The 23450-nt window shown below is 38.2% G+C and overlaps 2 protein-coding genes across 11 annotated transcripts in view; one reads left to right on the forward strand and one right to left on the reverse strand.

Moving 5' to 3' along the window:
• Nucleotides 1-16291, forward strand: part of fmnl2a (formin-like 2a) — a 119118-nt gene extending 102827 nt beyond the window's left edge. For 3 of the 9 annotated variants that reach the window (XM_079619843.1, XM_079619845.1, XM_079619846.1), the window contains 9 exons: nucleotides 2099-2333; nucleotides 3575-3643; nucleotides 3721-3801; nucleotides 4127-4256; nucleotides 4391-4554; nucleotides 5115-5216; nucleotides 5351-5449; nucleotides 6493-6616; nucleotides 12666-16291. In XM_079619843.1, coding sequence (XP_079475969.1) covers nucleotides 2099-2333; nucleotides 3575-3643; nucleotides 3721-3801; nucleotides 4127-4256; nucleotides 4391-4554; nucleotides 5115-5216; nucleotides 5351-5449; nucleotides 6493-6616; nucleotides 12666-12775 — 1114 coding nt within the window. In that variant the 3' untranslated portion in view covers nucleotides 12776-16291. Of the gene's footprint in view, nucleotides 1-2098; nucleotides 2334-3574; nucleotides 3644-3720; nucleotides 3802-4126; nucleotides 4257-4390; nucleotides 4555-5114; nucleotides 5217-5350; nucleotides 5450-6492; nucleotides 6617-8464; nucleotides 8567-10724; nucleotides 11083-12665 lie in introns of those variants that run through there. The other 6 variants (XM_079619847.1, XM_079619848.1, XM_079619844.1 and 3 more) reach the window with 5 other exon arrangements.
• Nucleotides 16292-17737: 1446 nt separating this feature from the next.
• Nucleotides 17738-23450, reverse strand: part of prpf40a (PRP40 pre-mRNA processing factor 40 homolog A) — a 36753-nt gene continuing 31040 nt past the window's right edge. Inside the window, exons 23-26 of one of the 2 annotated variants that reach the window (XM_079617642.1) lie at nucleotides 20274-20367; nucleotides 20091-20152; nucleotides 18410-18547; nucleotides 17738-18323 (exon numbers count right to left, since the gene is read on the reverse strand). In XM_079617642.1, coding sequence (XP_079473768.1) covers nucleotides 18234-18323; nucleotides 18410-18547; nucleotides 20091-20152; nucleotides 20274-20367 — 384 coding nt within the window. In that variant the 3' untranslated portion in view covers nucleotides 17738-18233. The remainder of the gene's footprint in view (nucleotides 18324-18409; nucleotides 18548-20090; nucleotides 20153-20273; nucleotides 20368-23450) is intronic. The other variant, XM_079617643.1, reaches the window with a different exon arrangement.

The raw sequence follows: 23450 nt of genomic DNA on the forward strand, positions 1-23450 counted from the left end.
TTGAAATCGTTTAGAATATTTCTTCATTCTTTATCATGGTTAAAGCTGCAGTCTGTACCTTTTTGGGGATAAAAATTATCCCAAATATATTTGTGAGCAATTACATAACCTGCCAGTGTTCAAAACTATCTGCTTGCCGTAGCTCGATTCAAAACGGTAAGCTTGTAATAATGTTTTTAATTCCAGTGGTACTGGTGGATTTCCGCGGGAAATTCGAGCATGTCTTTGCGTCATTTCGTCACTTCTGTACACATAAAGAAGAGTCTCGGCTAGTAGGCTATATTGCTCATTACGTCACATTTGTACACATGAAGAAGGAGTCTCGGCTAGTCGGCTATATTGCTCATTACGTCACATTTGTACACATGAAGAAGGAGTCTCGGCTAGTCGGCTATATTGCTCATTACGTCACATTTGTACACATGAAGAAGGAGTCTCGGCTAGTCGGCTATATTGCTCATTACGTCACATTTGTACACATGAAGAAGGAGTCTCGGCTAGTCGGCTATATTGCTCATTACGTCACATTTGTACACATGAAGAAGGAGTCTCGGCTAGTCGGCTATATTGCGTGTGAGGATGTTGGAAATGGAGATTTGTAGTCTTTTCTCACAGCACTTGATATAATTAAACTTGTCAATTTGATAGCGGACCCAGAAAGGTTCAAACGACAATCACCAGTGACGAGATTCACCCGTTGTAAATTGCAAAAGACTTCGAACTTCGGAGTGGCTACAGAAAAAAAGAGACTACAACCGGCCCATGCGAAAACAAGGATAATATCGGAAGGGCATTAAATGTAGTCACGCAATGCTGGTGTTGTTAACATTAACAACTTAACAAGTATAATTTGCAGGGTTTAATGTGATATGTTAAAGGGGGGGTAAAATACTTAGTTTCAGTCAATCTCATGTTAATCTTGAGTACCTATAGAGTAATAGTGCGTCCTTCATATCTCCAAAAAGTCTTTAGTTTTATCATATTTATAAACTAAAAATACAGCTTTCCGATTCTATCCGGAAAAAGCCGAGGTCCTTGATTCTGGGCGTGGGCGGAGCAATAGAGTCAAGCGGGGATTTCCAGCACAAGAAATAAATCTGATACCGTTGTACTTACATGAATGGGGTGTTTTATCACTGGGACCGCGCCAGGTTTTAATTGCAACCGGTTTGCAAATCCAGCGACGACCTGGGTTTAATAAAACATTCGTCTCGGAAATACAAACTGCATCCACTGTTCCAGTAACACTGGGTTCTTTGGGAAGCTGAACAAGGTAAACTTTCCCTCACATCCCAAAACACACTTTTTTGGAGACATTCTTGACATCAACCATTCCTATTTAGCGCTGCTGATGATGATTTCCGGTAGTAGCGCGTCGATGAGCGCGGTCTTTCTCTCCTCTGGTCGACGTGTGCGTGAACGCGCTTTTCCGAGAGCAATGCTCATATAAGGAGTTCCACTCTGGACTACGTCATTAGATCTACGATAGAAAAAAACCAGCCGAAACGTGTTGCAACCCGGAAGTATGATTTTCAGCACAGAAATTCTCTGTTATTCGTTCAAAATAACTTTTCAAACTTTGGCCATTATTAGCATGAGAATCCATCTCTTTAACACTGTAAACAACTCTGAATACATGAAACACCATTGTACCCCCCCTTTAATGTGTTTAATCTGACCGCGATTTACTGCAATGCTTTATTTCCCCTTAGTTGGTCAGAACAAAAGTGGATGTTACTTTCTTGTTCAGATGAAAACTCTGATGTTGGTCATACTTCCAAAAAGTTGAATCTGAGATTCTGAATGCCAGTATCCACACCGGCGCGGTGACTGACAGTTGTACATTCTCCTCAAAACATTGGATTCATCCAATGTTAAAGTTGAAGTTCATCCAACTTTAAAGTTGTAAAGTTGATAATTCGTCGAATAACTGCAATTGCAGATTTCAAACAGAGATGGCGACAAGGAGGAAAAACTACGGACTGCAGCTTTAACTTTAAAATTGTATGGTGGACTCCAAACAGCAGTTTCTGGAGGTAACAGATTGGTGAGGAGTGGACAATGCTTTGATATGTGTGTGTGTGTATGTGTGTGTAAGGTTTGACCTGCGGACGTTGCCGGTGGATTTCGTGGAGTGTTTGATGAGGTTCATTCCAACGGAAGCGGAGCTGAAAGTTCTGCGTCAGTACGAGAAGGAACGCAAGCCTCTGGAGAACCTGACGGATGAGGATCGCTTCATGATCCAGTTCAGCAAGATCGAGCGCCTCATGCAGAAGATGACCATCATGGCATTCCTGGGGAATTTCACCGAGAGCGTTCAGATGCTCACGCCGGTAAATAACACAAACCCAGAGCTGCTTTACCACACTGACAGCACGTTTGGTCAAGAATTATGCAGGATTTTTCCAGTATTCGTTTCAAATCACCCAAGCAAATTTAGATGACGAATCTACACACACCTGTGGATCTCCTCCAAAATGTTAGATTCACGTTTCTTTTCCTCTCATGGTCCCTTGAATTCTTTCATATGCCATTTTGGACCTGCTTAGGTCCATGAACAGGTACAACTTTTGATTTTTAATAGTTCAAATGAACATTAACTAAGATTAATAATTGCTTTAGAAGTATTTTTGTTGTTAGTTTATGTTAACTAATGTTGTTAACCAGTGTTGGGGAAAGTTACTTTTAAAAAGTATTGCGTTACAATATTGTGTTAGTAAATTTTATGTAACTTTTAGTTACGTTACTTTAGCATTACTTTTTCTCACCTGGACTGGGCTTCTTTTTTTTCTTTTTTTTTCTTTTCTTTTTTACAACAACAGTGTGTTTTTGGTAAATGTAAAGGCCCTTTTACACCAAAAGTGAAATGAATAAGCCTGTTACCTCCTGAAATGCATATAACCTTCAGTAGAGGGCACCGCTCAAACAAACCTTTCAGCTGCTGCCATTCTGGATCACAGAAGAAGAAGATACAGGAGAAGAAAGTTCAACACTCTTACTTTCAGCAATAAAAAACGAAAAATTAAACACGAATGTGATGTATATATTTTTGCTTATTTTTGCTTGATCATCAAAGGTTGATTAATTAAGCAAAGACGTTGGTTAATAAAGTGATATTAATTATTGCAGGTTTGCATAATATTCTGAGTTTGCATTTGCCTGTTTATATTCATTTTGAGGAATAGTACGGAATCTGTTGAGATGAGTAATTGCATGCTCACACATTTAGATCTACAATAATAAACATTATGTTCACACAGCGCACACAACGCCTCTGCACTTATGATGCCTTCACATGCTATTGGAATTATCGTAAATACTAGTTTACTTTTTAAAAATTGGACACGAATGGCCTCTCAAGTCAAAATTTGAATGTGATTAGCTCGTAGAAGTGGCAAGTAGGAAATTTCAGATTTTCCAGGACGTGAAGCAATTACTCGTTTTTTCTCAACATGGGGGCAGTCGTGTCTAATTTGAAAAAGTAATTCAGATATGTTGATAAGATAAGCAGCTAGTTTTAATGACCATAAATATAATTGTGGGCCCTTTTTGTCTTTTGTTTTTGTCTCAACAGCAACTTCATGCTGTCATTGCAGCATCTGTCTCTATTAAGTCCTCTCAGAAACTCAAGAAGATTCTGGAAGTAAGAGACTCACTTGTGTCTTGATTGAATTGTTCTCCAGACTGTGAATGTCTTTATTGAGTGTGTTTCTCTCTCAGATCATCCTGGCTCTGGGGAACTACATGAACAGCAGTAAAAGAGGAGCGGTATACGGCTTCAAACTGCAGAGCTTAGACCTGGTACTTTTTACATGCTCACTATTGTTTGTTTTTTACTCAGATGTTGGCTGTTATATGTTAAATCCTTATGAGTTATGAATAGACAACAAAGCACCTGTCATTAATTGTTATTTAAGCATGCAGGTTGTGAAATGACATTAAAACCACTGTGATAGATTTTGATCTTTATCTATAATTCTGTCAATGTTTTGTATGATAACAAAGTGTAAGTATATGAAACTATAAGTATAAAAAAAAAACATAAAAAAATTGTCTTCATCTGTGATTTAAATCATACACTTGAGGGTTCAAATGTTCTGAGGGTTTGCATGTTTTCTTTTTGCAGTTATTAGACACTAAATCGACAGATCGCAAGGTTACTCTTCTGCACTATATAGCAAATGTAGTGAAGGAAAAATACCAGCAGGTGTCGCTCTTCTATAATGACCTGAACTATGTGGAGAAAGCTGCCGCAGGTATGAAACGTGTCATATTTGATTATGTTTACAATAAACAGGGCAGACCGTATTTGCTCGCACTTCTTGACACATGTTTTGTACCATGATCTGAAGGAAATTGAGAGAAAAGGAAGTGTCTCTGTGTTCCTCAGTGTCTCTAGAGAACGTCTTGTTAGACGTGAAGGAGATGCAGAGAGGGATGGATCTGACCAGGAGAGAGTACAGCATGCACGGCCACAACACGATGCTCAAAGACTTCATACAGCAGAACGAGAATAAACTCAAAAAACTTCAGGATGATGCCAAGATCGCTCAGGTGCCGCTAACACTGCGCACACACACATGACCCAACACACTGCTCATTAAACCTGTCAGACTTATTTAAAAAGCTCATTTCCTGAGGAATCACGTTTTTTTAATCTTTTGACATTAAAAAGTCTGTTGTATGAATAAATCATACTATAACTTTCAGAACCCAACATTTCCTTGAGTCCAAATAGAGCATTTATTGAAACTAAGCTGCAAAATGGTGTTTTAAACGAATCAAGGGTTAGTTTATGTTGGCTGCTCTATGTATGGGCGTTGATAAATGTTTAGATGTTAATAAAAGCCTCAATTAAATCTGTTCATTATATTAAGCAATTGTGTCTCTTCAAAAGACTTGGATGAAACTGCTCGATTCATATTGAGGGGAAATAACGAAATAATAAAATCTGTATTTGATCCTTTGGGTTGGGATTATATCTTCATCAACGTCATTATTAAAAATGAAACATTAGAAGACTCGGTAACTAGCCTACATGTGATTCTGAATAACAGAGCTATCTTCTTTTGTTGGTTATCCCTCTTATGTCTTTTCATATCTCACCCTCTCAGGATGCCTTTGATGAAGTGGTGAAATTCTTTGGAGAAAATTCCAAAACAACGCCGCCGTCTGTGTTTTTCCCAGTGTTTGTGCGCTTTGTGAGAGCATACCGGGTAAACCGACCAATCACAAATCGCCTGTCTCACTTCATCCAATCACTTCCTCCAGTTGTATATGAACCGTACCTGCATTGATCACTCATGTTACATAACTTCCAAATGCCTGATGGGTATTTTCTCTTTATCAGCAAGCAGAGGAGGATAATGAACAGAGGAAAAGACACGAGCAGATGATGATGGAGAAGCTGATTGAGCAAGAAGCTATGATGGAGCAAGAGGATCAGAAGGTGTGTGTGTGTGTGTGTGTGTGTGTGTGTGTGTGTGTGTGTGTGTGTGTGTGTGTGTGTGTGTGTGTGTGTGTGTGTGTGTGTGTGTGTGTGTGTGTGTGTGTGTGTGTGTGTGTGTGTGTGCGCGCGCATGTGTGTGTGTGTGTGTCGGGGAAGTGGTTGTTGTGTGTGTGTGTGTGTGTGTGTGTGTGTGTGTGTGTGTGTGTGTGTGTGTGTGTGTGTGTCGGGGAAGTGGTTGTTTGGGGGCAAAACTGGCCCCAGAAGTGAGCTAAATATGAAAGCTAAAGCAAGTCCAAGGGATGCCATTTATATAATATTTAATTAGTTTAAAGTCTTTTAGTAGAGTTTAACCAAGGGCTATTTTTTAGTGTATTATAATTTACCAGTAACTTATTAGGAACCTAAACGCAAACATGCTTCATGATAGTCTGCTCATCAGTAATCTGAATGATGTGAGAAAAATCAAAGACATCCTCATGGCCAGTAAGACATTTTATTTCAGGACATTTTCCCATGATTGACAAAAAGTTAATTCTGGCCCGGGTGTGTGTGCGTTTACCTATGTTTTGGGGACAAGTTTATATCAAGAAGTGAGCTAAATCTGACAAAACCTATTTTGGGGAGTGTGTGGAATGTCCTTATTTCCTCATGAGGAAAACAGCTTATAAATCACACTAAATGTTTTTTTGTTTTTTTTTAATGGGTAGGTTTAGGGTTATGGGAGAGCATATACAGTACCGTTTGTAAAGTATAAAATTCCATGTCCATGGAATGTCCCCATAAAACTCAGCATGTTGAAATGTTTGATGAATTACAGTCTTTAATGACAGCATTAATTGTAACATGTTATTGTGTGTGTGTGTGTGTGTGTGTGTGTGTGTGTGTGTGTGTGTGTGTGTGTGTGTGTGTGTGTGTGTGTGTGTGTGTGTGTGTGTGTGTGTGTGTGTGTGTGTGTGTGTGTGTGTGTGTGTGTGTGTGTGTGTGTGTGTGTGTGTGTGCGTGTGTGTGTGTGCGTGTGTGTGTGTGTGTGTGTGTGTGTTCAGTCTCCCTCTCATAAGAATAAGCGTCAGCAGCAGGAGTTGATCGCAGAGCTGAGGAAGAAGCAGGTGAAGGACAGCAGACATGTGTATGAGGGTAAAGACGGAGCCATCGAGGACATTATCACAGGTAACACACACTTTTGGGTTCATCCCGTAACCGTTCTGCATGCAGCGAGCTTTACAACATAAGAACGTTTGTAACGTGTTAGTCTGAGCCACTAACCAGCTCTCTGTGACCGGTGGAAAGCTTTACTGATCAATAACAATGTACTGAGCGGAGTGTGTGCTGTTACTGCTTACAGCTCTGAGCTGGAGTGCGTCTACTAAACACAGTGTGTTTAGTGAAGGTTTAAAGGGGTCATATTATACTTTTTTATCATTTAATTTTTTTCTTAGGTCCACTTGTTAAGTCAAATTAGCATAGTGCTTTTAACAATGCACAAAGCAGCTTTACAGCTGGTCCATGATATCGTTTACGCATTGTGACAATCAAACAGTTGTATATCGCTTATTCGCTTTACATGAGTGTATGTATGTAAAGTTGAATCAATTAAATTTCATCCAATTTTAAATGGATAGTTCACTTTAAAATGAATATTCTGTCATCATATACTCACCCTCAAGCTGTTTGAATGTCTTTCTTCTGCTGAAAACAAAGAAAGATATTTTGAAGAATGTCAGAAACCAAACAGTAGTAGTATTTTTTTTTTCCTACTATGGAAGTCAATGGGACCTGGTAACTGTTTGGTTTCTGACATTCTTCAAAATATCTTCCTTTGTGTTCAGCAGAAGAAAGACATTCATACAGGTTTGAAACAACTTGAGGGTGAGTATATGATGACAGAATTTTCATTTTAAAGTGAACTATCCCTTTAAGAGCTGGGCAATAATATAATATTAATATTTATAAATAATATTTACGTTTTGCAACAATATAGTTGTAATTGTTCTGTTAATTTTAATTTGTTGAATTAATTAAAATGATGCATTAGTCTGCCAGTTGACTCAAAAGCCTAATTTGCCTTCATCTTCCGGACTTTTGACAGCCAGGGCTTTTGTTAAAACTGCAAATCGAACTTGTGCATTTTTGTATTCCTGCCTACAGACATTCAGAATTGAATTATGGGTGTTGAAGTTTTTGGCAAAAAGGGAATTATCTGCCGCATAGATAGCGAGTTTTATCAAAAGCCCATCTGACCAGCGTTGAATTACTGATTTAAACTGAAATATCTTTGAATCTAGAATAAAGATCATTGAGATGTTAAAATCATAAAAGGTTGCGGAGGTTTGAAAAGCGCCTTTTTCTTTTTTTGGTTAGTTTTTTTTGTAAAAACTAATACGTTTAAAGCAAAAGCTCTCTTTTCATTGAGGATTATTCCAAAACAATAGTATTTCTACACTGTAAAAAAAAAAATGTTGGTTTAACTTAAAAAAGCAAGTTACCTTGTTGCCTTAAAATTTTTAGTTCGTTGTAATACAAAATTTGAGTTAATACAATGAAGAAGAATGGTTTAATAAACAGAAACTCAAAATAGTATGTTATCTTCACACATTAGTTATCAAAGTTGATTTGACAAAAGATAAAAAGTTGTGATAAGAAATCATGAAAATATTTTTTTACAGTGTAGGACAATTTAAATTTAATTTAATTTAATGATATGACCCCTTTACAGAAATGTTTCATTTAAATTTTAACCATGAATCTCTATAATGGGCCAAATATTTAAGAAAAGCATTATATTATATAGTATAAATGTGTTTTTTGTATCGTGTGTAATCCTCTTGACGGCTGCATTTCTATTTTAGGCATGTATATTTGTAATCCATATTGAAATAGTTTCAGCTTTATATAATAGTTAGTACCATGTGATTATAGAGTGTGCTGTTGTGTGTAGAAAGTGCTAACATTGTGCTTGTTGCTCTGGCTTGTTTGTGTTGTCGTGTGTGTGTGTGTGTGTGTTTCATCTGGACGCAGTGCTGAAGACTGCCCCCTTTACTGCGCGCACAGCCAAACGCAGCTCGCGTTACTTCAACGAGGAGCTCCACTTCTAAAGCTTAGACTCTCTCTCTCTCTCAGGTCGCTGGATAAAGCTGCTCTCTTTCATTCTCTCTCAATGTGTGTGTGTGTGTGTGTGTGTGTGTGCACACCCCTTCACGCTTCACATTCCTGGTTTTATTTCCCTGTGGGCCGGCGTATGGTTGTGATGGAATGGGCGTGTTCATTTTTGATTTCTTTTCCAACTAAACTCCTGCATGAAGGGGGGTTTGGGGAGGGAAGCTGTCATAAAGAGTGTCATAAATTCATATTCATCATTGTAACATAAATGTATCACAATGTCACAAACAGCCAAACACACCAGGGTTTATAATCAACTCTGTTTCTCTGCACATTTCAGTTGTTGTTTCTATGTGGCCTGTGTTGGTTTAAACTTCTGAGTGCCAGTTCATCTGAGAAAAGCTAATACTATTGGTTGACTCAGACTGTGGCGCCCTCTGCAGTTTGAATAGCAGAAAACAGTCTGCAAATAAACTGCCATAGAAATCCCATATGGGTCATTCCAATTACAGTGACAAACATTTTGAATTATTTAATAGTATATCACTCTTCCAAAATTGGCTAAAGTTAAGTTTTCCATTACAGAAAACAAAACCACACGCACACTTTCATTACTTCAAATAAAATAAATGTCAACTGAAAAAAAGTACTTATTTTATTTCAGCTTGTTATCAAAGCGACATTTCGTTTTCATTTAGTTTAACTTGATTATCTAAAAAAAATATCAAACTAAACCTGAAATAAAAACTATAGACAACAAAACTCCAATTAAAACAAAAGCAAAAACTAATTAAAATTACGAAAACAGTATAAAATTACTAAAGTTTTCCAATTTAAATATAAATACAACACACAAAACCTAATTCAAAATATTAATGAACATACATGATTGATGGGTTTTTTAACATGATTGATGGGTTTTTTAACATTATTATAGGCAAAAACCACCACAATATTTTTAATCTGTGAGTTTGCATCTGGCCATTTTATGGGAATTAAATGGATTTGTCATGTTAACACTGGCGTTTTTGGATATGGTTTGTGACATTATGATTTGCTCATGTGTTCATCTGTCCATGTCATTGTGAGTATATATACAGTATATAATGTCATTAATTATTGGGGACCATTGGCATTATGCTGGTTTTCTGCATTTTCTCACTCTTATCCTGCTCTGATGAACTTCCCGTGTTTCACATGTGTTTAACTTGCTGCATGAAACATGTTGAGATGGTTTGCTCTTCTAAGCATGTTTGGTTCATTTGCTTCACTGACTGTATGCAGTTGCATGGGGTGTTTTTTGCGAGCCAAATATAATGTTGAATCTCACCAAAAAGGTCTATAAATGTCATATTTTTATCCTCAAAAATCAAAAAGAAACAAAACCGTAATATTAATAGTGAATCATGTTTTTAGCACAACAAAGTTTGTGTGTTGTATTTTCATCACAATTTAGCATGTCTTTAATTTTCATTACTGAAAAAAAAAAAAAAAAACATGCTCAAAGTGCTTCACAAAATCATTGCATTTGCATTGTGCTTACTTGTCATGAAAAGGTTAAGATATTGGATATATTAATGGTATTAAATGTAGGCTTCCTGCTATGAAAGCTTGTTTCCGCTACAGAATAAAAGTTAACACAGTCACCATCTCACAATAAAAATGATATAAAGTCGCAATTATCTGTTCAAATGTTTCATTCTGTGGCGGACACAAGCTTCCATATCCTCCTCTTTATGCAAAACACAAATTTTATTATCATTATCATTATGAAATATGACTGTGATGACACATTTTCTTGAGATTCACCTTAGTATTGCGTTTAGTTTCCACCATGCACCATGCCCCGCTTCTTGAGCTTAACTTACTGTACGTCCTGGCTTATAACAATGCACTTCTGGGAGGCTTGGCACATTATCTTTGGTTTCACTGTTTAAATATGAAGTGACCACGCAGACGTCAGTTTTTGCTTTGTCGTATCTGGACGCTGGAGCCATTGTGCAGAGCAGCTTGAGTCATAGAGTTCATTACCGCAGTATCAGCAGCGCTTCAGTAACACCCTACAGCGCCTGCCTTTGACCTCTGACCTTTTCCTCTTTGAGCCCTGGGCAGCTTTTCTCGCTGTGTCCGGTCCACTCTGCTCCAATCTAACCTCCGTTTTTGTTTCCTCTCCACTCAGCCTTAAAGAAGAATAATATTACTAAATTTCCCAATGTGCACTGGAGGGTAAGGAACTCTTCCAGTAGTACCCCACTGGATGCTACTCAGACCTGGCAAGCATCTCTCTCTTTATTATTATTTATCTTTCATTCTTCTCACTCCACTCTAGATCTTTTGACACTGAATACAAAAGCCATCTTTTTGTGTTCTCCTTCTATCTGTCGTTCGATTTAACACACGTTAGGCCTGTTGAAGTCTGACCGAGTCTCCAGGTACTCCGTCGGACGGGTCACCTTGTTGAACTGATTTGATTAGTTTGATTCGGTGATGCTGTGACCTGAGACACATCCCCACACTTAGAGATAGTTCAGTCTTCATTACAACCTTGAGTTGAGCTTCCGTAGTAGGCACACTTGCCCCCAAATTAACACTTTAAAAATGTCAGAATGTCAGTGCATTAAATGTCAATAAATATACTGAAAAAATATATATTTCACAACACAAAAAGTTATTGATATGACAATGTTAATGTGTTTGGAATTGGTGGACTAGATCCTCTATCACGCTAAATATGCTGCTGCATGGATGCGCATACCTAAATCCTGTGACGGGTCTCCAACCCTGCTCCTGGAGACGTACCGTCCCGCGGAGTATAGCTCCAATCCCAGTCAAACACACCTGGACCAGCTGATCAAGGGTTACTGGACAATTGAAGACTGCAGGCTGGCAGCTCTCGAGGAGCAGGGTTGGAGACCCGTGCCATAGCAGATCTAGACAGGTGGAGCTGGGGGAGGTGGAGGGGTTCAGAGGAACTGCGCTTACAGCAAACAATAGACCAGACTATGTTGATGTTGAGCATGCAATCTCATTGGCTGCTAAATCGGCTGATCTGCTTGTGCATGCAGGACATTGTGTGGTTGCTAGCAGTTTGCATTTAAATGAGCCATCAGACTGCACCATCATGACTGAACTAGATATGTGTACTGGTAAATACAAACATTTGAAGTATGTTTTAGCAAAATAAAGACATTTGTACAATTACTTCCAGACACACTGTCAGCAACTTTATCTGCAGGTTTCATAAATATAGACTGTCATAAAGTGAGTCATTGAATCGTTGATTCAAACAATTTGTTCAAAAACACTGATTCATTCAGACACAGTATTTTGAGTTGCTTAGAGCAATGGTTGATCCTGCTTTTGTTTCGTTTTGAGCTATTTTTATTGATGAAAGTAACTTTCAATATTGTGTCTAAAATGTAAGTCACCCAAAATATATTTCTTGTTTATTGAATAGTTGTGGACATTGCAGTCATGCTGTTGGTCTGAATTTCAGTACAGTATATTCATTTATATTATAAGGGACGTTTTACAAGTATGGACCTTTACATTGCTGCATACTTGTAATTAATCTGCATTCATTCAAAGATTTCACCCGCATCCGTTGATAGTTAATATCACACCTGTGGTTCCTCTGCGAAGAAGACTGTGAACCTGAGGAGAACTGACTTACATTTACATTTATGCATATGGTAGATGCTTTAATCCAAAGCGAACACATTTGATCAGTCCTTGACATTCCTGGGAATACAACCCATTGAACTACACGAATAGCCTACTATACAGCCACTAAAAACTGATGAAAGAAGAAATAAAGAAGTGAAGTTCCTTCAGCACAAGATGACACACGTTTATATATTCTGTTATAATGCAGTGACATTCAGACTTTGTATGTGACTTGAGAGTTCAAATACGTTTTGTCCGTATATCGTTCTGTCAGTGTTTTCCCAACAACCTTGTCAAAAACAAGTCAGTGTTTCTATTCCCATTCAATTCAGAAGCTGAAATACAGTACTTAATCCAGTAAAACTCAAGCTGCTTTGCCCAGTTGACCACCAGCATGTCCAGAAGATCTGAACTCAGGGACTGACGTTGTTTTATTCTGTTCCTCCTGTACCAGATCTGAGAAACCAGCCTTACAGGCGCGCTGACGCCGTCAGGAGGAGCGTTCGGAGACGATTTGATGATCAGAATTTGCGGCCAATCAACAGTGCAGAGATGGTCATGTGACGAGGGCAAAGGGGATGTGATTGGATGCGCTGGAGGAGTGGAGGTGGAGCTAACTGCTCCTGAACTAAATAATGAAGGACTGATGAAGATGACAGCAGGTCTGAAAGTCAAGTGCCTATATTTAACTCCTGTCCCATCAGGTGTCGGATCATACATAGTCTTCTGTCTGTGATTTTTTTTATATGACAAACAGTGTCTTTTATCTTAAATTGTAGATGGCGTGTTTTTCTCAAGAAAGTGTCAGAATGTAAAACTGCTCCAACACTTTATGTATCATGAACCTGTACAAAGGCCTCTTACATTCCAGTGCTTTCGCCACAGATCAAAATCGACCAATCGTGTGTTCTCTGAATGACTAATCTATCAGTCGGTCTTAAAGAAGCCCTGCATAGGGTCCGTCAGGCCCTGGTTTTATCGGGCTGGTCACATGGTGTTTAAAGAAAAGCAGAAGGAGCTCAATAAGTTGGAATGAAGCTCGAGAAGCATTTTGAAAAGTTGAACTACGTTAAATGCTGTAAAAACGCAATGTTGATGGCTTGATATGCTGCATTATCTCTGACTCAACAGTCAAAGATAATAACAAGAACTTTTCTCACAGAAGGTGGTTTGAAGTCCAGTGGTAAAGTAATTAAATGTGCTGTTGAATGCTATGAATTTGTGACACAAATGGTGCTATAAAGGATGAATTTGGAGACGTAGCTTCTGAAAGAGGGTTGTACCGGGCTGACAGTGTTAGCGCACTAAAATCCTCTCAGTGAGGTTGCATCTCTTAATAGAGTCTTACAGGGATGTCCTATTTTTGTAGGCCAACACCAAAAAAACGAGCCGGAAGACATTTTTTTACATTTTACTCTACATAAAGCGCATAAAAACAATTACTTGTCTTGAAAAAGTTGACAAACGGGTAAACTCGTCTTCTCACTAGTCCGCTCTCACGGCCTCAAACTCTTCTAAACGTTCAGGGAAAATGTTTTTAAATCAAAACTGAGAGTTGATAGTCATGTGACTATAGTGAAGTTTGTTTACGTTTCGTTTTTTTACTTCTGGCAATCGTATTTAGGCTTCAAAAGTCATTTGTGTAGATTCTCATGATGAAAGAATCAAACAATCCTGTTGGCTTTTTGTCGAGGGAAGCAGGGTTACGCTAACTTCCGGGTTGGCCTACAAAAATACATCATCACTGCAGCACCCGTTCCCGTTCATCCACTTTAAAGCACCACAACTAAATATATGATGAGCCTGTCCCAACAGCCACTCTTGTGGTCTTGGCCGCTTCATAGTGTGTGCATGCTATGGGAAGTAAGAGCACAAGACTGTCACAGGCCAGAAAAATGGCAACGCTCAGTGTCCTTTACACACACTAAATCCACACTATCTATACAACTTTACCGAAGTTTATTTAATCATTCATTCGTCATAAGATCACATGTGTGGGTATAACATACAATTATATAAACATTGACTAGTCAGTCGTCTGTTGGACTGATCGACAGTGATGGTGGGGTTACTGTGAGCTCAGGTGCGCAGATGGAGAGAGAGTTAAGTTGTCAGGAAAAACTTTTCTTTTTTTTTTTTTGATGCAACAAAGGCAAATGTGAACCAGAAGCCAGAGGCTGCAGATCTCCAGCGCCTCACATTCACAAGTCTGAATTAAAATGCTGCTCAAGCGACACTGCTTTTAGGCGTTTGGTCCTTAAACTGAGGCTTGGTTAATGATATAAACCAAAGTGCAGAAGTGAAATTCACAAACTCCATCAGCCTTCAAGAAAATTGTGGGAAGAGACTTCAGAAAGTTCATTTTATTGACTAATCACTGTTCCATGTTCTATACAGGTAAACTAACCAACGTGTCCCTCAGTTCGTAAAAACAAGCAGAAACCGTGTTTACAATAATGCATTTAAAAGGGCAGTTTATATGGGGCAAGATTTCCACAGGAGCACATCTAAAAATAAAGTCAAGTCACCTTTATTTATATATAGCGCTTTATACAATGCAGATTGTTTCAAAGCAGCTTTACAGTGATAACAGGAAAATAATTTAACAGAGAAAAAAGCGCATTTGTCCAAGTTCAGTGACGGTTAATTTTTCTTGTAAAAAAGTTATTAATTTAGTTCATTTATATACAGTATTGTCCAGCTCAGATCAGTTCTCATGTAATGGTGTCAGTGCAGGCAGATCAATATTATTGTTGAATATTAAAAATTAACATTACACGCTAACTTGACTATTGTGATTGAATCCGTTACAGTCTTGTCTGTTAAAACCAATATTATCTACAACAATACAACTCTTAAAGTCCCTGTAAAGGCAATTCTAAAAAAAAATTCTACACTTTAAGAGCATTAGTCAGCATCCAAATCCTTCACTCGAGAACGGCTTCGACTGCGACTCTCTGCCACAAGGAAAAGTGCGCAGGCCACCGTCTGCTTAGACCCTGACACGGTGCTAAACACTTTCCCACATCAGAGACCGTTTTTAGATTTGAGCGTACTTTTAGCTCTGTTCAAATCTGTGCATACATACACACGTTTTATAAATGAGGCCCCAGGGGTGTGAACCTGCTCAGTTTAGTTCCAACGGCTCCAACACACACACCTGTGCTTCTCAAAGTTGATGAGCTGGATCCGGTGCGAAAACTAAACTCAGCAGGACGGTGTCCCTCCAGGAACTGAGGCTTGCACCCCTAAAAAATTAAAACTTAAAAAAGTTGTAATAAAAATATGAGCTTTACAGTACGTCTGCTTTTAAACCCTATTACACTTGCCCCATAGAAGTGCATTATTGTAAATGGAATCTCGTTTTACTCACAGAGGGTTGAATATATAGTCTGTGGTAATGGACAGCTTACAGTTACTGTACATCTACATGGTTTTGAACACAGAATATTCCTTGATACAGTTTAAGCACTCACCACTTCTTACTGCGTTAAACTGTGCGGCCGCCGAGCACGGCAGCAAACCTCCTCCCCCGCAGCACTCGTTCTCCTCCACGCAACATCAGGTTCCTCTGAGAACACAGTTGCTGTGACTGGACTTGCTTCTTGCTCTTGGTCAGTTCATGGGAGATAAGGCCTGTTATATAAACTGAATTCTGTGTGGTTCAATAATGACCTGCACAATTGAAAATTCATGTTTCTTGTGATGTGTAATTCTATTTAAAAAAAGCAAAAATATAAATGAAAAAAAAAAGCATTTGTTAAATGTACAGATATTTTGCTACAAAATTGTTGAATCTTTTTAACTTTTTAATCTTCTAATATTGTACATATTGTTTAAAAAAACAAAAAAATCATTCTGTACTACAACATTGAATATTTTAACTTATAGTTTTCTCTTTTTTTCCTGCATTTTGTTTATTTAATAAAACTGAAAACCTGAATCAGGCCTTTTAGACGTGGCAAGAGCTCAGCGTTACGCTAAGAAACTAGATCGTCACTTCTACACTAAAACATAAGACACCAGATGCAGTCGCAGTATTATAGCCACTATAGACTTCTGTCTCATCTCTCTGCATTCCATTCATAAAAACTGGATTTTTTTTTTTCAAATCACTGTATCTTAGGCATTGTATGCTTACTGCAAATAAAGATCTGTTCTCAGATTTAAAATTAGATGATGTCCAATTAAACTATTTACACAATTCCAGTCTTCTGTGTTGTTCTTGAGAGTGTGAACATGTACGATGAAGAGCTTGGATGTTCAGGCTGCACTGCAAAGATGGCAGATCATGTCAGGGTATCGTCTTCCTAGAAAGATATGAAGACTCGAGTCCTGTTGCACGAAGCCCGATTTTGTGGATTCCAAAGCAAATTTAAGGAGGGTTTTTTCAGCCTCAATGTGGTGGATTGGTTAACTTCTCATCACCATGGTCAAGTCACATTTATATAGCGCTTTTAACAATATAGACTGTTCCAAAGCAGCTTTACAGTGATAATAGGAAATTAAAGTAACAGAGATCGTTTTGGCTTTACAGCAGCTCTAGAATAAAGTTATTGTCCAGCTAAAGTTTGATTGATTCACTTCCGTCGCAACCAACGATCATTAGTCACTTCCACTACTCTGGACTGGGGCCAGTTTACTTCTGGGTGAGATCACAAACCAAAAACAGACCAATCAGCCGTGAGCAAAGTAAATTAAACTAGTTCAAGGTGAAAGAATTTCGGAAAAATCACCCAGCTTTTTGTCTTTTAAAATCACTATGCTTATGTGGTGCTTGTGAACCTATATAAATTACCTCTATAATTTATAATTAAATACATTAATCTATAGGCTGTATAAATTACCTATATATTTAATTAATCTTAAATAAATTCAGTTGATTCACTTGCATTGATATGTCCAAATATTTTATTTGACTTATAAAACTTCTGTGGCAGTTTCATGGTGTTTCTTCCTCTATTTCCTTGTACATGTTTAAATTCATAATATTTTTGTACCGATTTTATAGGGTACCTTTACACGATACCGTTCTTAAGCGGTAGTTCACAACAGTGTTTTGGGGGCCTGAAAATGCTAACTTTTGAAAACGGGTTTCAAAGTGCGCGTTTATGAAAACGATAGTTATCGTCTCCGTGTAAACATGCGTAGTTTCTTTACAAAGTGACATCGCCAACTACTGGCCTGGCAGCAGAATACAGCATTTCGTTTTCGCAGATCTGTGTGAATAGGGAGTGTTTTGACAACGTTGTCGTCTGCATGCCAAAAAAAGGAACAATTTTCAGTTTAGTACGTTGTTGTCATGTACACATACCCATATCTCCAAAGTGTATTACACAGAATCTCACAAGAAGCGAATCAAACCGTTTCATTAGTAGCAAATGTTGAGACTCATTTAGTTGGATTTGTCAACTTTAAACCTACTCTGAAAGTAGAGGACCTCTGAAATTACCGAAGGGATGCTATGAAGCAACGCTATGACTTTTGCTCAAGTTGAGTAAATTTAAGAACAAGGCGGCAACAAAATAAAATCATCCTTTTTAAAGTTTATTTGTCAAAATTCAAGTTGAAAACAATGCTGCAGACAATTCTTTCACACTGATAACATTGTTTTCCCAAAATGGCTTTCACAGACAATCTTACAGATTAATCTGAAGTTGAATAATAGGCGTTTGTATGCAGGCTTGGTCATTTTTCCATTTGATCAGCAATGTTTAAAACTATTGGCATTAACAAATATACAACTACCTAAAAAAGGTTCTGCAGTTGAAGGCAACTTAACACTTGCAACCTCTGAAAATAATGTTACAAAAAGTCAAACATGCCGCCCAGATCAAGAAGAGTGCTGATGTTCAGACAATAATGCCTCTCAGGGAGACTACATGACAGTCGATGGATTCACAGCCAAATATCCAACAGTCAGATGCTCATCAATATTCTGCCAGCACATTCCAAAAGGATGCAAAACACATTACAGGAATGCAAGTGAGAGACAGAGACGGACAGACTGACGGTGAGTGATTTATGGTGCGTCGAGCTGCTCCAGGAGAGTGCGCCGCCTCTTCTCCAGCTCTCCTTCACTCAGTTCACTGCCAGACGTGTCCCATCCACCCTGAGAGACAGACACAGAGGTTCACAGCACATCTGGGTGAGAGCAAATGAGAGACTACAGATGCTGCCTCAGATATGACCGCTCACCTCGTCTTTTGCACTCTTTCTTTTGGGGGATTTCTGTTTGGATTCTCCACGTGATTTCACTCTGGACTTGTCGTTCTCTTTATCCTTCTCTTTCTCTCTTCCCTTCCGCTCTTTCTCTCCTTCAGACTCAGGGGAGGCCTGCAAGACAACATCTGTGATATACTCCATTTTCCTCATTATCCTATAATAGCAGTTTAAAGTTATACATCTTATAAAACTTGTGTTTAAAGGATGGGAGTAAATGTGTAGCACCGTGATTTAATGAACAGTCCAAGATAAAATGCAAATTGAGCATATATTATGTATGCTCATTTTCAATCCCACAGCCAGACACTTATTTATCAGTAAATGTTAAAGACCTTCTTAACAGGTGACACCGCACAGAAGACGAAAAGCTTCGGGATTTAGCGGTCCACGATAGTCAAAAGGTACCAGCACAAAAACACACTCAGCAAAATATCACACAAGTACAACGTAACGGTAAAAGTTCTCAGTTTATTTGTAAAGTAAAAAGTAATGACTTCCATCTCAGAACCACTGAAACTGATTCAGTCTGCAAGTCATTACCGACTGATTCAAACTAATAACTCATTTCAAACTTAATTTAACTAACACTGTTTGTGCACAACTATTACTGAAAAAGATGATCAGTAAAGAGGGACAAATATTTTAGATTTTAGAAATTGCTTTTTATACATGAAAGCTTGGGGATGGCACAAGCTGCTGAATCATATATGACATTGAAATATGATTGCTTTAAAAACCGCGAGTAAAGGTCCGCTCACATCATTTAACTAGAAAAGATAACTATATTAGTGTCCACACTATAGACTGTAAAAAAAATGGCCGTCGTGTCCGTGACGTCACCCGTAGGTTTCTGAAGAGCGTTTTTGAAGCCCAAAGTGGGCGGAGCCGGCCATCGCCATCTTGGCAGCGCATCACTCCCGGATAAAGGAAAATGGGCAAAGAGGCAGGATTAGCGGAGGTGACGTGAAAATGAAAGTGATGCCAACGATATCGTTTCTCTGTGCTGTTATTGATGGGAGAGGAGAGAGGGAGATTTGAAGAAAGACTGTAGAAAGAGAGACGGCTGAGAGACATTACAAACGAGAAAAGCTCAGAGGAATATCACTGGAAGAAGAAGGTTTATGATCAGGCAATAGCTTTAATATAAGAAAAGCTTTTCTAGCGCTGTAGAGACCTAAGGCCTGAGAGCAGATGCCGAGGTTGAGTTGTTTCTGCTCCGCACGCGAGTAACATTGGTTGAGTGTCATTGTTTGTCTGGAGACTAATAACCAACTCTTGCTTGTATATACTCTTGTGTACCGTTTGTGAACTTTTTTATGTACTGCCTTGTTCGTTCGTCATCTTAATTTATTTTTCGTGAAGCATTATTTTGCTTTTGCAAAGAGAGACACTTTTGCAATTGCGTGTTTGTGCAGTTTGGGGGCGGAGCAAAGGAGGGAGGCGTGTATTGGTTGATTTAAAAAAATATATATTTTAACAACGATTTTGTAAAATCACATGCTGCACCGTAAACTAAAACTCTGCTGTGCTATGTTTGATGTTTGTCTGAGAGCAAGTAATTTAGTAATGTTGTCAGACTCATCATCTCATCTGACTTGAGTCAGTGGCTACACAAGAAAAAATATATAAAACAGGTTCAGACTTCTCTACTCACTGATTTGTGTCGTCTTTTCTTTCCCTTCTTCTTGTGTTTCTTAGATTTCTTGTAACTTCTCTCTGTGAAGATCAATATCACATGATTATCATTGAGAGTCTCTGACTGCTGTTAAACGGTCATGATGAATTCAGTATTGATGTGCTGTGCAGGACAGTGATATCGATCCGAAACAAAACTGACCAGATTCCCCAGAGGAAGAGTGTTCAGACGGAGATTTAGATGTCGAACGTTTCTTCTTCTTCGAGTGATACTCATCATCCTCTGACTCCGAGCCCTTCCGTGAACAAACACACAGTACACAAGTTAGGAGGATGTGTGAGAAAGTGTCTCGAGTAAATGCATACCTGCAAACTCTAAACCAGATCAAAATGCAAATACTCCGTCATTAAAGGGATAGTTCACTTTAAAAATGAAAACTCTGTCATCATATACTCACCCTCAAGTTGTTTCAAACCTGTATGAATGCCTTTCTTCTGCTGAACACAAAGGAAGATATTTTGAAAAATGCCAGTAACAAAACAGTTACCAGGTCCCATTGACTTCCATAGTATTATTTTTTTCCTACTATGGAAGTCAATGGGACCAGTAAACTGTTTGGTTACTGACATTTTTCAAAATATCTTCCTTTGTGTTCAGCAGAAGAAAGGCATTCATACAGGTTTGAAACAACTTGAGGGTGAGTATATGACGACAGAATTTTCATTTTAAAGTGAACTATCCCTTTAAGAAGCCTCTTTATATTCTGTATTAATTTATTTAATTCCGTGATTTATGAGAATCAGCCGTTGAACTAGTTTCAGAAAAGTCTGAAATTAGAATAGAACTACACTTAGTAGTAACGATGTTTTAAAACAACAATGCCTCTGGTAACACCCTTAACTGTTTTGTTATTTACAAAGACTTTGAAGGAAATTTTAAAGCATTGCTTTATAAATATGTACTGTGTAAGACCCATCAAATTTACACATCAAGTGGGTACCACTAATAAAATATTTTGGTATAGTTGTTAGGGCTGTAACGGTACATGTATTTGTCCCGAATCATCACGGTACGGACGTCACGGTTTGGTGGATACAGTCGAACGAGGAACAGGCCCGTGCGGTAATACAAAGCTGTTTGCTAACCGCCACAATCGGAAAAAGGCAACCGGGACGGCAGAAAGCGGCATCCTGTTTTACAAGAGCAATTTTTGTGAGTGTACACAAATAAAAATAGACCCTTTACAGTTTCGAAGGATGTCTTACTCTTATCTGACCATAAATTGAGTATTTTCAGTTGTTTCCGCTGATATGAGACATAATCATTTGGCATTGTGTCGTGGACGTCTCACTACAGTCCAGTGATGAAATATGCGTGTCCTGTAAATGGGAAGCCTCAGATGCCACTTCACTCGCTGTCTCCTCGTGGAAAGGTGAAGGCAGATGTAGATGGCACTCCTCGTTTATCTCATTTTCTCCTCGTTTATCTTTCTGTGATTTCTTGAAAAAGTGTAATATTGAACTTTGTGCATCCGCCATCGTGTCACAGCATGTGACGCGCTCTCACACACAAAGAAAATGACATCATACGCCTTAATCAAACAATGTTTAAAAACAGCCGTTAATTTTTTTCTGCACAACATTGGTCAATCTATCAGAGTAACAAATTAACAATTCCTTAATTTTTTCATTTTAAGCAATCAGTAATCTTGGGGGGGACAAGTACATTTATTGGAAAATATTTACCTTAAATTATACCTTTATCTCAGTAAAGCAGCTTTGAAACAATCATTGTTAAAAGCGCTATATAAATGAAGATGACTTGACTATTGAATTCGTATTGAATCGCGACCCCAAAACTTGACTTCTGTAACCATTACACCCCTAATAGTTGTATATCCATTGTTGATGAACACAGTCTCTTCTCTTTATAGAAAAGATACTGAAAAGAACAGTCTTCATGCTAAGAGTGCTCATCCAATATGCCTTTAAACGTGGGTTACCTTATAGTCAGTTTTTAAGATTCCATTGTATTTGTTCTAAGAAAGATGCTTTTGAGGTTAAAGTCGAGAACCTGTATGCAGATTTTAAGTCACAGTGATATCTCAATAAGTGGCTTGATATACACTGGCGAAAGTCCGTACTTCAGATGAACAAGAGGTGAGCAACTTCATTATAAATAAATGAAACAAGAGCTTTTTTTTGTCTTTAAATACACTTATAGTCCATTAAGTAATACCATTAGGAGGATTAAATTGTTGGTACATTATTCAAAGTGATCCTCAGTTTTTGAATGTATTTAATGATCAGTTTTCGAATGTATTTAATGATCAAACAGTTTGTGTTTTTTCTAGGAGCTCTAGTTTTTCTAGGATCTCTAGTCTTACATCTCTCCAACTACTCTTGTTGATGCCCAGGCTTTCATTTGTACTAAATAGGCTCAATGTAAATCATTTACACATCCTCTTACATGTTAAAAACATACAAAGTTGGACAATTGATCACTTGCAAGAGTACATATTTGATGTATATTATTATTTGTTCACATTCATAGTTATATGTTGGCAAAAACACACGTGCATTATGCACAAGAATCAGTGAACATACAACTGCCACCGGGAGACAGGATGTCTAATTTATCGTAATTTTAAGCTCGCCAAACATTCTTTGTTTGACAGTTCCTGGGCATTGAGAGGATTTAACCTCATTAAAGAGACGGAGATAGAAACAAGAAATTGTTAAAATGTTGCCTTTTAGATTTTGAACATAAGTCATTCCCTGATGGTGAGAATGAATAATTAGAACTTTCCTGCTTTGTTATGTTTTGTTTTTGACACATTGTGCTTCTTTGTGTTGTTTGTAGTAGTGTTGGGCGATATGCTCCATTATTGTCCTATCGTCAGCCTGTGAGATCGGTGATACACGATATTATCGTGAGGGGGCGGGGCTTAAAGGAGAACTCCGGTGCAAAATGAACCTTTGGTCTAATTACACATTGTTACATAGTCAACCGTTATCTGAGATTTGTTTTCATGATTATCGAATGTAAATAGTTGTATCCCTAAAAACAGTTTAGCCTATAACGCTAGTATAACGCTAGTATATGGGGCATTGAGTAATGACAAATAAAAATCGCTTGTTAATACCACTAACAAGGCTCAAAATAGCCCCACACTAACACGGTAGCATAATGAGGGTCCCTACATGCAAACCGAAGCATTGAGAACTTTGACAGTGTCCAGACAGTTTAATAAGAAGATATTTTATACATACAGTCAACTTCACGAATACAAGCAGAATCCATCTTTGAAAAACAGACTCTATCAGTCGATCTACGAACAGCCGATCCAAATGCGCTGAACTGTGTAGAATCTCATAT

This window comes from Phoxinus phoxinus, assembly GCF_949152265.1.
Source record: "Phoxinus phoxinus genome assembly, chromosome: 7".
In the NCBI taxonomy this organism is placed as follows: domain Eukaryota; kingdom Metazoa; phylum Chordata; class Actinopteri; order Cypriniformes; family Leuciscidae; genus Phoxinus; species Phoxinus phoxinus.